General features: G+C 35.4%; 1 protein-coding gene across 1 annotated transcript in view; it reads right to left on the bottom strand.

Moving 5' to 3' along the window:
- The window catches only part of si:ch73-40i7.2 (FYN-binding protein 1), a gene marked incomplete at its 5' end in the record, with an annotated part of 63,940 nt that overhangs the window by 2,519 nt on the left and 44,721 nt on the right, over positions 1-16,700 (bottom strand). The window contains 9 exons of the mRNA XM_051913495.1: positions 1,678-1,729; positions 1,834-1,850; positions 1,941-2,094; positions 4,290-4,449; positions 4,569-4,680; positions 6,786-6,820; positions 6,957-6,991; positions 7,380-7,459; positions 7,906-7,960. Coding sequence (XP_051769455.1) covers positions 1,678-1,729; positions 1,834-1,850; positions 1,941-2,094; positions 4,290-4,449; positions 4,569-4,680; positions 6,786-6,820; positions 6,957-6,991; positions 7,380-7,459; positions 7,906-7,960 — 700 coding nt within the window. The remainder of the gene's footprint in view (positions 1-1,677; positions 1,730-1,833; positions 1,851-1,940; positions 2,095-4,289; positions 4,450-4,568; positions 4,681-6,785; positions 6,821-6,956; positions 6,992-7,379; positions 7,460-7,905; positions 7,961-16,700) is intronic.

Here is a 16,700-nt window from a genome sequence, read left to right as displayed (position 1 = left end):
AATCCTGATTTTTGACTCTTCTTTCGCGTTTACAATCGTTTGAATGTGCAAATTGGCAAGACAAAACACATCCAAATGATAAACTTTCACATTACAGTTAAACTTAGCAGTTAATCCGCGAATCATGCAGAACCGTGGGGCCTGGTCCATACGGATCACGGATCAACTGCGATCCGTTGCACCCCTAATAATTAATGAACACACTTATCATCATGATTGCTATCTTACCAGAGATGGAGAAAAATCCTACTCCTGTTAGTAAACATGTCCCTGTCTCCAAAAATGTTGGTACTCAAAAGCGCTTCACTCCACATTTTCTGGCATGCATCATTTATTTTTACCACGCATGCGCACCGGTTATGTGCACCCCTGACTATAATGGTAGCGTCCACACCAACGCGCTATATTGTTCTCTTTATTCTAAGCTTTTGCTGCAGTTTTGTCATCTGCCGCTTTAAATGTTCAAGCTCTTTAAATCAGGATGGATTCTGATTGGCTGTCAATGCATCAGGAAAAAATCATTCTGAAAGTAATTCCAACGATATGGTTTCTCTGTGTCGTTATCGTTATAGTTGTGGTGCGGATATTCTTTTATATTTAGAATGATTTTTAAAACTATATCATTATCGTTATAGTTATCGTCCTTGGTGTGAACGGGCCTTAAAGGGTTAGTTCACCCAAAAATGAAAATTACCCCATGATTTACTCCCCCTCAAAGCCATCCTAGGTGTATATGACTATCTTGTTTCAGCCGAACACAATCAGAGTTATAATAAATAAAGTCCTGGCTCTCCCAAGCTTTATAATGGCAGTGAATAGAGGATTTTGAAGCCCAAAAAACTGCATCCATCCATCGTAAAAGATATCCACATGGCTCCAGGGGGTTAATGAAGGCCTTCTGAAGTGAAGTGATGCATTCGTGTAAGAAAAATATTAATTAATTAAGACTATAAAGACTAAAAGCTTCCAGCAGACGGCCATACATACATAAGATTAACCAAAAGATTAACCCCTGACTTGGATGTAGGAGTAGCATAAGTTTTGACGCCTCTCACTGTTAGGGCTGAGCAACAAACTCAAGCTCCTCTTCTCTTATATCGAAATCCTCCAACATTTCTAATTCGTGACCGGTGTTTTGTTTTGCTCTATCCTCTGCGTTTCCACGTTTGTTATTACATCATGCGTCAGGTCAGAGTTCACTCTTTCGCTGTAAATCGATGCATACGATGTCAGAATTTTTAAAAGTTTTAAATATGGATATTTTTCTTACACAAACGCATCGCTTCACTTCAGAAGGCCTTTATTAACCCCACGGAGCTGTGTGGTTATTTTTTATGATGGATTATTCAGTTTTATGATGGATGGTTGCACTCTATTCACTGCCATTATAAAGCTTGGGAGAGCCAGGACATTATTTAATATAACTCCGATTGTGTTCCTCTGAAAGAAGAAAGTCATATACACCTAGGATGGCTTGAGTAAATCATGGGGTAATTTTCATTTTTGGGTCAACTAAACCCTGTAAACCTATATATAAAGTGCCAGACAGAACCCTTTAAGGTTCCATATAGAAACTTTTCTTCTAAGAGTGTAATCTGTTCCCTCATTTTCATTTGTGTAAAATTAAATATTGGTGACTAAGGTCAATTTGTTAAAAAAAAGAAAGACAAGAGACACCTGATCTCTGGGGGAGGAGGAGGAAACTCATGGTCCACATCATCATATACATCTGAGAACAGCAGAACCCAAACATATCAATCCAATGCAGAAAAGACTTTTCAATCCAATGCAGAAAATCCCTCTAAAAGTAGAGGTCTGTGTAGGATTACTCACCATCGCTGTGAAAACTGCTGCAAAGAGGAAAAAAAACACACAATATGAGTTCAAACTGTTGAGTCATATAAGAAATATCCTTTGTCTTTCCTCAACATGAGGCTCACCTGTCCAGTTGGTCATTGGAGCCGATATCATCATAAAATTCTGGGTTGATGGCCTGGACTACAGGAGGTTGGAAGGAGGGGGTGGCTTGACCGCGGATTTTCCGCTTCACTTCCTCATAATCCACATCCACACAGGAGTTACTGATGTAGCCAACTGCAGTGGTTAACACATATATATTCATAACTTTCTGAATATTTTACGTTATTAAGAAAATGTCAAGCCAAGTTGATAGCTAGACTTTAAAAGAAGATTCTGAGTTAAAATATAGCCTAAGTAAAAGTTGCGACAAAATGGAAGTAGGAACAGATCATTTCTTTTATATTGTGATGTATGTCAGAGTGAATACGGTTATCAAAAATGAAAAAATGTAGGATGGGGACTTCCATTGAATGTAGGAAGATCTGAATGTGAGATTGCATTTCGATTGAAAGAAAGAGGCTTAGGCTCACTAAATGATTAAAGAAGCCCGGAATACATCACTTGAGTGAAATCTGTTGTTTCACCAGAACATTGTGCTGTAAGTAATGTATAACATTAGTGTTGTATAAGTTATGTAATGTCAATTAATTTATTTCAGCTCTTTCCACTCAACAGTAATGCACTTACGATTGAAGTCTATGGGGGCAAAGACATTGAAATAAACACCATTTCAAAAGTACAGCCACAAGACTTGAACATTACACAAAAGAACATGAGACTAGTGTGATATAATCACACAGTATAGGCAAAGATACCAGAAGTAGACTGTTTACATCTACAGAAATTATGTACACATGTAATAACCAAAGTTCCTCCACTGTGAACGTCATTTCAACAAGTACAACATGTTCCTGGATCACCATCTTTGTTGATCCTGGAACAATGTTTCAATCAACCAATCAGATTTAAGGGACAAGTTTACAGATTTTGTCAAGTTTAGGCTTACAAGGGTTAAGGGCTTCTGCACCATTCTTACTGACCTATCATTTCCCTCTGATTTTAAGGATAAGTTATGGTTTGGGTTTAGGGGTAGGGGTAGGGTTACGACTAAATTTTCGGACAGGATTGCTGTTCCAGGATCAACAAAATATGTTGATCGATGAACATCTCTTACTTGACAAAATTACAGTGACCGTTTTCCACCTAGAACTGCAGTCCCAAAGCTAAAAGGATGATTATCTAACATTTACAGCTCAAATATACTGTACCATGTCTGTCTGAATGCTCGATTCTGAAGGTGTGCATTAAAGTTGTTTAATGCACAGGTAATTCCAAGTCAGTTTAATCACCTGTCTATATTAAAGGGTTAGTTCACCCAAAAATGAAATTTCTGTCATTAATTACTCACCCTCATGTCGTTCCAAACCCGTAAGACCTTTGTTTATCTTCGGAAGACAAATTAAGATATTTTTGATGAAATCCGAGAGTATCTGAACCACACATAGGCAGCAACGTCACAGCACATTTTGAGGTCCACATTTTGAGGTATTTTAACATGGTTAAAATAGTCAACATGACTACAGTGTTTCAACCTTAATGTTAGTTCTTACGAAGGTCTTACGGGTGTGAAACAACTTCGGGGTGAGTAATAAATGAACTAACCCTTTAATGCACTGCACGCACATACATCACTTGCACAAAGAGATCGGAAATCACGCTGCGCACACACAGAAACATTCAGGAGCACAGAAACTTGTTGTCAACACTGCCCTGTGACTTTTAATAAACTAAAATGAATAAACTGTGGCTACTAAATCTCTAAATTATATTGCTCAGCAAGGAGGTGGTAACGTCGCTGTTTTTTAATAAATTAAACTCACAGTTCCATTGCTAGTAGAGAGACGCTGCACAGATGCAGATAATTCACACATGCATCTCTCTCTCTCGATAGGCTAATTAATTCAAATAAAAATTATAATACATAAATAATAAATGTAACCTTACCGCACTATTTTATCTCTGTGTCTGATTTAGAGCGGACAAAATGCTAGATCTAACAAGTTGTAGCTGACGAAAATAACCGTCATTTTAACCCTTCTAGTCAAATTTAGCGCTGCAAACATTATTGACAGCTGTAACTTGTCAATGCTGGCAAATGACCATGGTATAAGCGGGATAATCTACAGCTAGCTGTGCATTTAAAAATTTGAATGCACTCCTCGGAGGCAACCACCCAACGCTGTGGATTACATACTACACATTTTGTATGAAAGAATTAATATAAGTGCTTTAACAAAAATACAAATCACTTCTGATTTAACTTTGCGGAAAGTCTCGCCCCATACAGTAGAATTCCATTGTAAGTGCATTGCTTTAAACATGATTTTCACATGATCACATCACAGTTAGAACTTAAGATTATGACTTACTGTTGCCCTTCATATTTCGTGCCAGCCATTTCCCTTCAGGGTTGTTGCTCACACGGATGATCTCCACGTTCTCCCCCTGTCGCACGATCAGGTCATTCTTTCCGCCCTGCCAGTCCTCTCTTACACGAGCCATGTGGATAACCTCAATAGGTCCATTCAGCTGTGCGAATAAACACAAGTATGAACATGCTAATATCTACAGGAAGTATGCAAAAACAAACATAAACACGTTCGTGACATTCTGCCTATTTTTAGCTTCAACACAGACAAAATACTTACCTTAAATCTTTTTCTATACTCGTTTTCCTGCTTCTGCTTTTCCTTCAGTTCTTTCTTGTCCAGCTCTACCTTTTTATTTTCTTTTAAGACATGCCTCTCAATAGGAACAGGTCTGCAACATATAGAAAAACACAGTTAAAATTAAAGGAACAATTCACACCAGAATTACTTTCTTCAGTGGAACACAAAAAGAGGAAAATTGAAGAATGTTCATGCTGCTCTTTTTAGAGTTTGACAGTCACTGTTTGCTTTCATTTTGTTGGAAAGAGTAATTTGTCATTTCTCACAAGGGTGAGTAAATTAAGTCAGAGTAAAGAATAAATGTTAATTTTAGGGTGAACTTTTCTTTTAAAGTTTATATTTTAAGTGATAATTCAGCAGTCTGAGGCTGTAAGAACATATTTATTTTTAGATTATACTTCTTACTATCTTGTACTAAAAGTTTTGCATGACCATCCTTTACATTTAAATAGTCTACAGTTTCAACTGTACTTTTTAGACTTCAATACAGAGATGCAGCGATATTAGGGTTAGTTCACCCAAAAATGAAAATTCAGTCATTTATTACTCACCATCATGACGTTCCACACCCGTAAGGCCTTCATTCATCTTTAGAACACAAATTTAGATATTTTTGATGAAATCCAATAGCTCAGTGAGGCCTGGGGTGAACTAACCCTTTAAAATTGTGGCCGTAAGCCACAATACCAGTAAGCCAGTAATTATTTTCATGGTCAATAACCCATTTCAAGCGGTTTGAAATACACTACAGCTCAAATATTTTGGATTGGTAAGATTTTATTGTTCTGAAAGACAGCTCTTGTGTTTACTAAGGCTGCATTTATTTGATTAAAATGCAGTAAAATAGTAATAATATTATTGCAATTTAAAATAACTGTTTTCTATTTTAATATATTTTAAATTTTAATTTATTCCTGTGATCAAAGCTGAATTTTCAGCATCATTACTCCAGTCTTCAGTGTCACATGATCCTTCAGAAATCATTCTGATATGCTGATTCCTTGTTATTTTAAAACATTTCATGTTATCAATATTGAAAACATCTTTTCTGCCTTTTTTTTTTTTTTTTGAAAACATACATTTTTTTCAGGATTCCTTGAAGAATATAAACAGCATTTATTTGGAACAGTTTGTCACTTTTGATTATTTAATGCATCATTGTATTAATTTATTACAAAATCTTACTGACCTCCAAACTTAAACTTAAATTAAAAATAAAACACTAAAAACTGAAATCAATCATTTTAAATGCTAGAAATACATTTAGAACCACAATATAATGTACAGTACAAAAAAAATGTATAATTTAGACTGGCTAAAATTGCTTTTTAATACATTATAAAGAGTTATAAACAGTTTGAGTGAGTGCTGGGTGACAGCAAATGTAATTTAAATAGAGGAAACTAGCATGCACAATTAAATATCTATTATCAACTGTTATCAATAAACAAAACTTTTCTAATATTGACCAATAACAGATAAAGTATCTATATACCTATATAATTCCTACTTCTATATGTAAATGACTTAATGTTATTACTGTTATTGCAGGGCAAGAGGTGCAATTTTACATTTACATTTAACCATAGCTGTTATACAAAGTGAATTTAGCAATCAGTAGGGCAACAATATGTAAGTGTATTCCTGGTTAGTCTAGAACAGTACTTTTTTAGTAGCAGGTAGCAAGTTTTTTTTAAAATAAATAAATAAAAAGTGAAAGTGAAAGTGACACGTGAAGGCCAAGTATGGTAAACCATACTCAGAATTTGTCCTCTGCATTTAACCCATCCAAGTTATACAAGATATACAGAATAGAACAGCAAGTGTCAGTATTAATGGGTCAAGTGTCGATGAAAAAGTCTTTAGCCGTTTCATGAAAATGGCTCAGCTGCTCGGGTTAAGTTAGGCAGGTCATTCCACCAGCATGGAACAGTCCAGGTAAAGGTCTGTGAAAGTGATTTTGTGCCTCTTTGGGATGGCACCACAAGTCATCGTTTACTTGCAAAACGCAAGCTTCTGGAGAGTGCATAAGTCTGAAGTAATGAGTTTAGGTATATGGGGTGCATTTTAATGTGTTCATGTTTATGGCATCATAATTATGAACATTTTTAAACAAGCTGTTTTTGCAGTGTAATGGTCTGGGTGGAGTGGGGAGGGATATTTGTATCGTAAATGTTTTGTAAATGTATGACTTACTTGTCTGGGTCTTCATAGATTTCTTGATCGCTGTCCTACAATACAATAAAATAGCACATTAGAGACCACAGCACAGCACTGTAACCACTGCAGATGAAGACCCTTGAACACACATCCTCGCTTTCACTCGTTCTGACAAACATACAAGTAAAAATAACCCAACAGACCGACCTCGTGCTGAGAAGGGTAACTGTCAGTCCACGAGTCTGCAACATGAGAAGACATATATGCTGTATTAGTGAATGTATTTTTTATAGAAATAATTCTGTAATTATCTGCTTCTCATAGTAAAGAAAACACACACACACACACACACACACACACACAAAAACCCAACATTTGAGATAAATGCAAGATTATGTTTTGCCCGCCACAGTGCTGGGGTGTTGTGAATGGTCACCAAGCCACTGCTTTGTGGTTTTTTAGCCCATTGTTATGTGGTTTCTTACTGGTATAAGTTTAAAGAACCCACTCTCAAGTCTCTATGATAATCTGATCTCCAGATACGGCTTGGGTCGCTCAATGTAAATCTATGAGATTCTTTCATCTGCTTTATCGCCCGCCAAGCAAAAGTCCAATTGCTTTCATGTTTACCTCTTGGCTTGGGAGGTGGGGGAGGAGGTGGTGGGAGTGAGCTGATGTCATCATAGGTTTCGGGCTCCGGGGAAATGTTTCTGATCCAGACAACACATGCAAATGAGAGTTAGATCGGATACTTACCCAATCAGACTCATCGATAACAAACATACTTCACTCTCTACTAATGACAACACAGTGGGATAAAAACAACCGATAACCATAATGCAACACAATACGTGCATATCTGAGCTGCTTTCATAAGAATCTGCATAAAGAGTCAGGAAATGCCACAGAGCGTGCTTTACACCCACATACTTCCAGGATGAAAGGTTGCACTGTAAGATGCACGCATAAAGCGACATAGAATGGAAGGTGTTGTGTTGTGAAATTCAGAATTATTCTCTTTATACTTCAGAGATAAAGTACTGTTATGGAAAAATTTACACCTCAGAGATCCATTCTATATTTATGCTTCAGTTTCCTTTCCCTTCTCTTCCAAACTGGCAATTTAGACAACTACGAAAAACCACATATTACTCACAATTCTGAAAAGGATGATGTCAACTGGCTGGGTTTGTTTGGGGGTCTTGCTGGTCCTGATAAAACACAAATATACCGAATAAAACTAATTCAACGCAAAGACTTGCTTAACATGTCATGGAAAAAGTTTATGAACAATAGCTATTACATTGTATCACAAGTCATATGGACCAATAAATGCAAATATTTATTGAGGAGATGCATTTTTTATTACTGATTTGTATGTGTATGCAATAAAAGAGTGAAAAGGCATTTGTTTTCCATTCAAAATGGCTCCTACCTTTTGAACATTGTGATTGTGTAGGTCTTTTGGGAAGAACAACGGGGGCTTTTTTCCGTAAGTGATCCAGATTTACAGACGGAGGCCGTTTTGGTTTTGACGGTCGTGGCCCGACATTGGGAAGCGGCTTCCTTAGCGGTACTACCTCCGACACGCTCCTCTGGCTCGGCAGTGGCGGTTTGAAAGCTGAAGACACTTTCATGTCGCTTTGCTGTTTTAGTATCTTGCTCTGAAGAAGTTCTCCAGTCAGTTTGACTCTGCTCGGCACATTGACCTCCGTAGGGGGCGTTTTAGGACTCTCCTGAACTCCTAAACGATGAGCGGGAGGAGGCCTTGGGAACACTCCTTGAGGGGCCGAGTGAAACATCTTTGGTTCACCTAAAGAGTTCAGAGGAACGACTGGTCTTGGAGGCACAGCTGACGTCTTGTTTCGGAGCACTCCATTGGTTAGTGACTCTGGCAGCGCACCAACTGCGTGAGGTTTGATGGCGGATCCACCTCCGGAACCTGCCATTTCTAACTGAGCGTGAAATTTGGCCCGGAGGGCCTTGACATCCACATTTTCTTCCTATAAAAAAATTTAATTATTTCTCATTTTGAGCTGTAAACCAGTTAAAGTACCCTTTTGACTGGTGCCTTTCACAGGTAAAAACCTGGTTATCCGTATGTTTATACGGTGAAATGTCATAGATCTAAGAGACATTTCTTGCAATTTTACAGTAAAATGCTGTCAAATGTACAGTAAAAAGGCTTAAAAAAGAACATGTCATCCTATAACTTACACTTGCCCTGTTGGTTATGTACATTATGTTTTTTGTTTTTTTGTTACATCTTGTGTTAAATTTATGTTTATTGCATTATTTTTGTGTCATATGTGTTACCATGATTATGTTTTTTATTTATGTGCATGACTATGTGAAACTTCTATACATTAGTTTTTACCTCAACTTGTAGAAAAGCTTCATGTGATGAACTTTCTCTTGCAATTTTAAGGTACTTGTCGGTGTATTATAAAGTAAAACTGTTCAGCTATGAAAATCAGAAGGAATATATCCCATTCAAACTGTTGGTAAATCTATAGTAGATCAACCCTATGAATAAGAAGACCATTCTGAGTTAATCATTTGCAGATGCTGTGATGTTAGACTCGTGTTCAGTGGCGCTGGTTTGTGCGGTTTTAGAAATGTTGTGTTTCATGGCGAGAGAAACTGGGGTAAACGGTACATGACACGGTTGTAGCATGGCTTCTGTCACATAAACCATCCATAACATCCATCTACACAACATCTGACCTTGTGGGTGCTTTACCACACAATATTAAAAGTGTGAGAAGGAAAAAAAAAAAAAACATGCATGCAGGATACAAAGCAGGTGTGAATTTTTAAAATATACATGAAATTTCAGTGTCTGAACTATAGTGATGAATACATAATAAATGTGACAAATGTACAGATAGATCGAAGAACGTTCTCCGTCTCACTTCAAACAGTTAAAGGAATGTTCTAGGTTTAAAATGGCTCTTTAGACCACCGAAAATGATTAACTAGCAGTAATTCACTGACTATTAGAAGTCTATGGGGAAAGGGATTGTACTGCTAAATTAAAGACAATTTCGACAAAAGTACTGCACAAGTAACACATTAAAGGGTTAGCTCACCAAAAAATGACAATTCTGACTCACCCTCATGTCATTTTACACCCCTAAGATCTTCGTTCATCTTCAGAACATAAATTAAGATATTTTTTGATGAAATCCGATGGCTCAGTGACAGCAAAGCCACTGAACTTCTCAAGATCCATAAAGGTACTAAAAACATATTTAGTTGTTCTAATAAATGACAGAATTTTAATTTTTGGGTGAACTAACCCTTTAATTGTATGCAATGCTTTAACAGAAAATGCTTTATTTGCTTTCATTTTACTTTTTAAATATACATTCTTGGTCTTGTATATCTTCAAAATCTCAGAATATCAAAAATGACATTCATTCACATATTCCTTTTAGCCTCCCCCGTCCGATAGGCTCTGTTCTAGTACTGTATGTAATGCCCACTTTTAAAGAACCAATCAATTCCTGACCGATGAACTCAAACCTCATCCTTGGTCACATTTAACATTTCTCAGCGAAATTCAGTAATTGAATGGGAATCTTTGTGATCTGGAATTTCATTTAAAGGTAAAACATTTCCTAATAAAGACTTTGCATCAGGTTTTTCATGCAAATTCACTGTGTTGATCAACAGCATGCAGCTTGGTTTGAAATTGACTTCTGTGTGAGCAGTACTTCACACTAGGTTAGAAATAAAGTTTCCAAAAGGGGGTTTTCACAGCAATGCCATAGAAGAAGCAGTTTCTGTTTCCCAAAGAACCCTTCAAGTGAACAGTTCTTATAAGAACCATTTTTTCTATGGTGTGAAGAACATTTTGCTGCAATTTCGCTAATGTGACCAAGGCTTGATTTGAATACTTGAATCTCCTGTTTTACAGAAGAAAATAAATGTTCCAAATCAGCTTTTCAAGTTTACTTTTGTTAACACCATATTTAACCAAACATACGCAGACTTCCACTGCAAATGATTTACTATAATCATGTTCTTTGATTTGCATTTTTGCTTGTCCTTATAAACTGAAGACGAGTTAAAAGGATTTTCTGTGGTAATCGACAGTAGGCCACAGATGCTATCGATAGTTTAACTTGTAACGAACCTGAAACATTCAGCTCAGATGATTTAATTGCAATAAGAATACATTGTTGTTTGTTCAAAAAAAGGAGTTGATCAAAATCAGGTGGAAGGCAGAAGCTTTTAGCAGAAGTATGCCATCTCTGTGGCATTAGGAGAATGGACTATAATAGACCTCAGACCACACTTTGTCATCATGACATCTTGTAACCTCATTAAGACTGGGCAGTGAGTGTTACTGATTCGTCCGTATTAACTTTCTTTAAATAGTGAGTGCACATTATTATCAGTGATTGATTACTCATCTGTTAACCTGCAGCATATTTTAAAAGAAAACCTTCATGGCATCAGACATTGTGGGGAAGATAATGAACTGTCTCGAAGTGTTTAAGAAGTGAACAGCAGATTCAGAACAATAGTGAGGCACAGGAAGTGTCTTCAACCACACACCTTTGCACAGCACATCACTCAACAGTGGTTGCCATAGAGACAACAGTCAATAGTGAGCCAATCAGCTGCATGCCTTGCTAAAAACGAAACCCGTGTCAATGACAAAAGAAAAATTAAAGCTTTGTCTTATCTGTTCTAGCCACATTTTTTCTTCTTCTTTTTTTATTCATTTAAGGATTTTGTATTAAGCCATCAACTGAGGCCTGAGTTTATCACCAAAATCTCGTTTTGAGAATCAGTCATTGAAAACCCTACACTAATTGATCACTTATCAGAATATCTCTATGGTGGGTGCCCATCGTTTGATTAACTACATCAATAATCACAGTACAGCACACATTATATATATATAAAATTCAGAAATCATTTATAATCATAAACAATGATCTATAATTATAATCATATAAAAGTATTTAAGTGCAGAGTGTGAAATTTAAAAATATGGAAATTTGTATTTCTTTTAAAATATGCTGTGAAAACAGCAATTTTTTTGTTGTTTAACAGCTTTTTAATGTAAGTGCCTCTTTTAACTTTGGCTAAAGCAATATATCCTCATTTTGAAAGAACACTGAAAAGTTGCTAAAGGTGAAAAAAGAATGAACAACATGTAACAAGACAACGCAGGATTACATTACCCAAAGGTTTAAAATGATCTTATGTTAACAAAAACTGTGATTAGAGTTTCCTCACTGCTTCTCAAAACAGAGAGATCTCTGAATAACTCAACAGCTCACATGCAGTATTTCGGGGTCAACAAAAATACTGGTGATCACTGTGTGACACAGCCTTTGCACAGTGGGCTGCCTTTTTAAGTAATACTAACACGATTACTACACTGTAAAAATTATTTTCATGATTTGTTATCACAACATTTTTTCTTTTGTCAAATCAGATTAGATAGTGGTTCAGATAACATAATATCTTGAGTTTCTGTTGATTAAACCAATCGCCTTCATTGTATTAACTCAAATTTTTAATTTCAATGAACTGAAAATTTTAAGGCAAGCAGGTAACTTACTTTTTTAAGTTGAACCAACAATTCTTTTTTACAGTATAATAATAATAAAGTCACACTTTAGTTTAGGGTCCATTTCTCACTATTAACTATGACTTTTGCCTCAATAAACTCCTCATTACTGCTTATTATTAGTTAGTAAGGTAGTTAAGTTTAGGGATTAAGGGATGTAGAATAAGGTCATGCATTAATATGTCCTTCATAAGTATTAATAAACAGACAATATCCTAATATGCATGCTAATAAGCAAGTAGTTAATAGTGAGATTTGGACCCTAAACTAAAGTGTTACCAATAACAACAACAACAATGAAAATAATTTAATACATGAGAAGCGGTTTTAGGTTTGTCTATTTTATGATAGGCTGAATTAACTAAACCTTTAATCAGCAGTCACTTAATACTTAAATGGGAGCTGTGAAAATGCTCATTTATGGTAGTTTTGCTAAAAAGAAGATCAAGGTGTCCTTACCATGTGTTTTATCTCCAAAGTTTCATGTCATGTGAGTACGGCTGAACAGAGCGGCAGACTGCAGCAGTTTCCTGAAGCGCAGATGACAGATCAAACACACTTGTTACAGCAGGAAGTAAAATAGAAATGAATGAAGACAAATCCATTGGGCCACCGTGCATTTACATATAGGCCTATCTACTGGTTTTATGAGGCTGTGAGACGCATTAAAATAAAAACCATGTCTTTCCATTTACAAACATGGGAAATATTGTCTTGCATAGGAACGTACCGAGTCTCTACTTTATTGGTTTATTTTAATTTTAATACTTTAATATACATTTTTTTTATATATAATTTATTTTAAAAAATAAAATAAAATGATTGCCTCAGTGTGTGGGGTTGACAGTGACTCTCCCATCGAATCACTGATCTTGAGCCAGACGGAGCTTTGTCTCCCTCTGTCGGTCAGATAGGTGTATAACTGAATAACACAAATATTGATGGAGCTGTTGGCTGTGATTGGCTTGGACCCTGGCATGTTTTCAGTCATTTTTCAATTTTACAGATTTAGTGAACATTTTTGATATGTTGCAGCATTCTTTGTTCTAATTTATAAATTATCTTGAAACAGATGGTCTTTATATTATACCTGTAACAGTTGGGTTCAATACTTCCAAAATATTTAATTTTGATGTGTACTTGTTCAGATTGATATCCAGGGTTGGGGAGTAACGAAATAGATGTAACTTAGTTACGTATTTAAAATACAAAATTTGAGTAACTGTATTTCATTACAGTTACATTTTAAATGGGTGGTAATCAAATTACAGTTAGATCCGAAAAGTATTTTAGATTACCAAAGTGATTACTTTGAATTTTAATGTCATTTATTTCATTTAAACATTAATGTAAACTGTGACGGGCAATTCATGTAAACAGTAATTGCTGATTCTCTGGCTCTGACACTGCAAAAGCATCCTAAGCTATCTGCTCACAAGTTTCATACCCCTTGCAGAATATGCAACATTTTAATAATTTTAACAAAATAAGAGGGATCATAAAAATTGCATGTTATTTTTATTTAGTACTGCCCTTAATAATCTATTTCACATAACAGATGTTTACATATACTCCAGAAGACTAAATGACTGAATTTATAAAAATTGCCCCATTCAAAAATGTACATACTGAATCTTAACGGTCTGTCAACTGGATGATCCATGACTATTTTCATGTTTTGCAATAGTTGTTTGTGAGTCCTTTGTAATTGTAAAAAAAAAGGTAATTGCGACTTTTTATCTCACAATTCTGACTTTTTTCTCAGAATTGCGAGACATAAACTCACAATTGCAAGTTATAAAGTCAGAATTGCATCATATAAAATTGAAATTCTGACTTTTTTCTTGCAATTGCAAGTCTATATCTCACAATTCTGACATCTTTTCTTGCAATTCTGACTTTTTCTAGAAAATTGCGAGTTTATATCATAATTCTGACATCTTTTCTCGCAATTCTGACTTTTTTCTAGAAAACTGCGAGTTTATATAAATTCTGACATCTTTTCTCGCAATTCAGACTTTTTTCCAGAAAATTGCGAGTTTATATCACAATTCTGACATCTTTTCTCGCAATTCTGACTTTTTTTCTAGAAAATTGCGAGTTTATATCATAATTCTGACATCTTTTCTCGCAATTCAGACTTTTTTCTAGAAAACTGCGAGTTTATATCACAATTCTGACATCTTTTCTCGCAATTCAGACTTTTTTCTAGAAAATTGCGAGTTTATATCACAATTCTGACATCTTTTCTCGCAATTCAGACTTTTTTCTAGAAAATTGCGAGTTTATATCACAATTCTGACATCTTTTCTCGCAATTCAGATTCAATTCAATTCGATTCAAATACATTTTAAAAGTAACCTTCCCAGCCCTGTTGATATCTCATCTTAGATCAATTATTTATAACTTATGAACCCAACTGTTATAGATAATCTGTTCAGAACACACTGTGGTAACCTGATTTTGCAGGGATTTTTTTCACTTGAGCTAACACTTAAATAAATTCTGTTTATGTAGCCTTCTGTTATCAGATAAGATTATTAATATGAATTACTAGTTTAGTAAAATAATAATAATAATAACAATATAAATTATCACATGAAGCACCATTTATTTATTTATTTAATGGTTGGAGGGAGGAAATTTATTTTCCTCAGGGCTTCTTCATGGGCTTCATCTTGCTGCATGGGGAGAAAGACAAAAAGGGGCTTGCAGATGATATTAAAGTCAGTTTACACATTATCCATTCATATCTATGGAGTTGTTTCAGAATGTTGCCTTACTTGCGCCTCCATCCTTCTTCTCTCTTCCTTTTCTATTTTTATTCTCTCTATCCTCTCTCTCAGCTGTTCCGCTTTCCTCTCGTACTTCTGACAACACACACAGAGGACGGAGCACAAAAGCATTACACTCATTTAAACTGGAACAGCTAAAATGTGAATATTGTTGTTGCTGTTTTTTCGTATTACCACCTGCTTTTCTTCATCTGTTGCTTTCATCCTTTTCTGAAACTCAACTTCCTCTTTCCTCAAACGCTCCTGCAACTCGAGCTCTAATCTAAAAATATAAATAAAATATGATTCTCTGAGTACATGCAATTCTGGGCTTGGTGCTTACTTTTCTCCCAAGGAGAATATTTTAAATATTTCTTCTTCAAACTGATTTTAATAATTATGTAATTATTGATAGTCCTACTTTGGTTTAAACTGTGTGTGGCATGTGACGGTATCTAATTTTCATTTAACGATAATTGCTGAAGCTTTTATCATGGTACACTCTCAGAAAAAAAGGTACAAAAGCTGTCACTGGGGTGGTACTCTTTCAAAAGGTACACCTTTGTACCTAAAGAGTGCATATTAGTACCTCAAAGTGTACATTTTAGTACCTAAATTGTACATATTAGAACATTTTTAAAGTGTACTGTCCCATTGACAGCTTTTGTACCCTTTTTTTCTGAGAGTGTAGCTTACATGGTATCACACAGGCCTATTGAAATAGGTTAGAATGAAGTTTTGTCCTCCTAACATTTATAATAAAAAGAACTATGAACATTTAAATATAAAAAAATGTATAAAGCAAACAATTGTTTCAAACAGATTACAGTGCAAAATAAAAAATACAAAAATAAAGAACAACACTTTTACAATAAGATTCCAGTCAATTCATTAAGTTGGCTAACATTAACTAACAATGAGCAATGGCTACATTTGATTAATAAAAATACAACCGTTCATTGTTAGATAGCTGACAATCAGCGCCATCTACTGTCAGAGAGTGAATGTGCAGCGCGACTCCTTCACTCATTCGTCGATACTGAGGCGCGTTTCCCAAAGCCAAATATGGTCGCAAGTTCCGTCGTTACCAATAGAGTTAAATGGAAATTGCGATCATAGTTGGATAACGATGTTTTTTTATTATTAATATTATTAAATAATCGGCTTTTTAAGTGTAATAATCCTATTAAGCTGTGTCGCTGTTAATCTAGCCTACAGTTCAACGACTTCTGAAACCGAATCTCAGCGGCCATAACGTTGGCACATTAAGGCTTCCTGCAAAAACACGGGTTGGGCTGTAATACGTTATAAATAGTCTACAATATACATACATTTGACGTCGTTTTCCCCTATTTTTTCGTGTTTTTTTGTCCAAACTCATCTTCAGTGCATGCAGCTGTAACTCTGGATGTGGAAGACGAACGGTTGAAATTTAAACATGAAAAAATGAATTAACGGTCACTTGATATGATTCAAATAGTGTTGTTGATTGAATAATCTTATTATATTATATTATATTAAAAATTGTTTTAGCAATGTTTTATATTGTTATAACTATTTTTTTGTTGCTGTATGGATATAGGC

Source organism: Ctenopharyngodon idella, chromosome 11 (assembly GCF_019924925.1).
Source record: "Ctenopharyngodon idella isolate HZGC_01 chromosome 11, HZGC01, whole genome shotgun sequence".
In the NCBI taxonomy this organism is placed as follows: domain Eukaryota; kingdom Metazoa; phylum Chordata; class Actinopteri; order Cypriniformes; family Xenocyprididae; genus Ctenopharyngodon; species Ctenopharyngodon idella.
The sequence above is the reverse complement of the archived record's forward strand: the minus strand, read 5'-3'. Positions and strand labels throughout refer to the sequence as shown.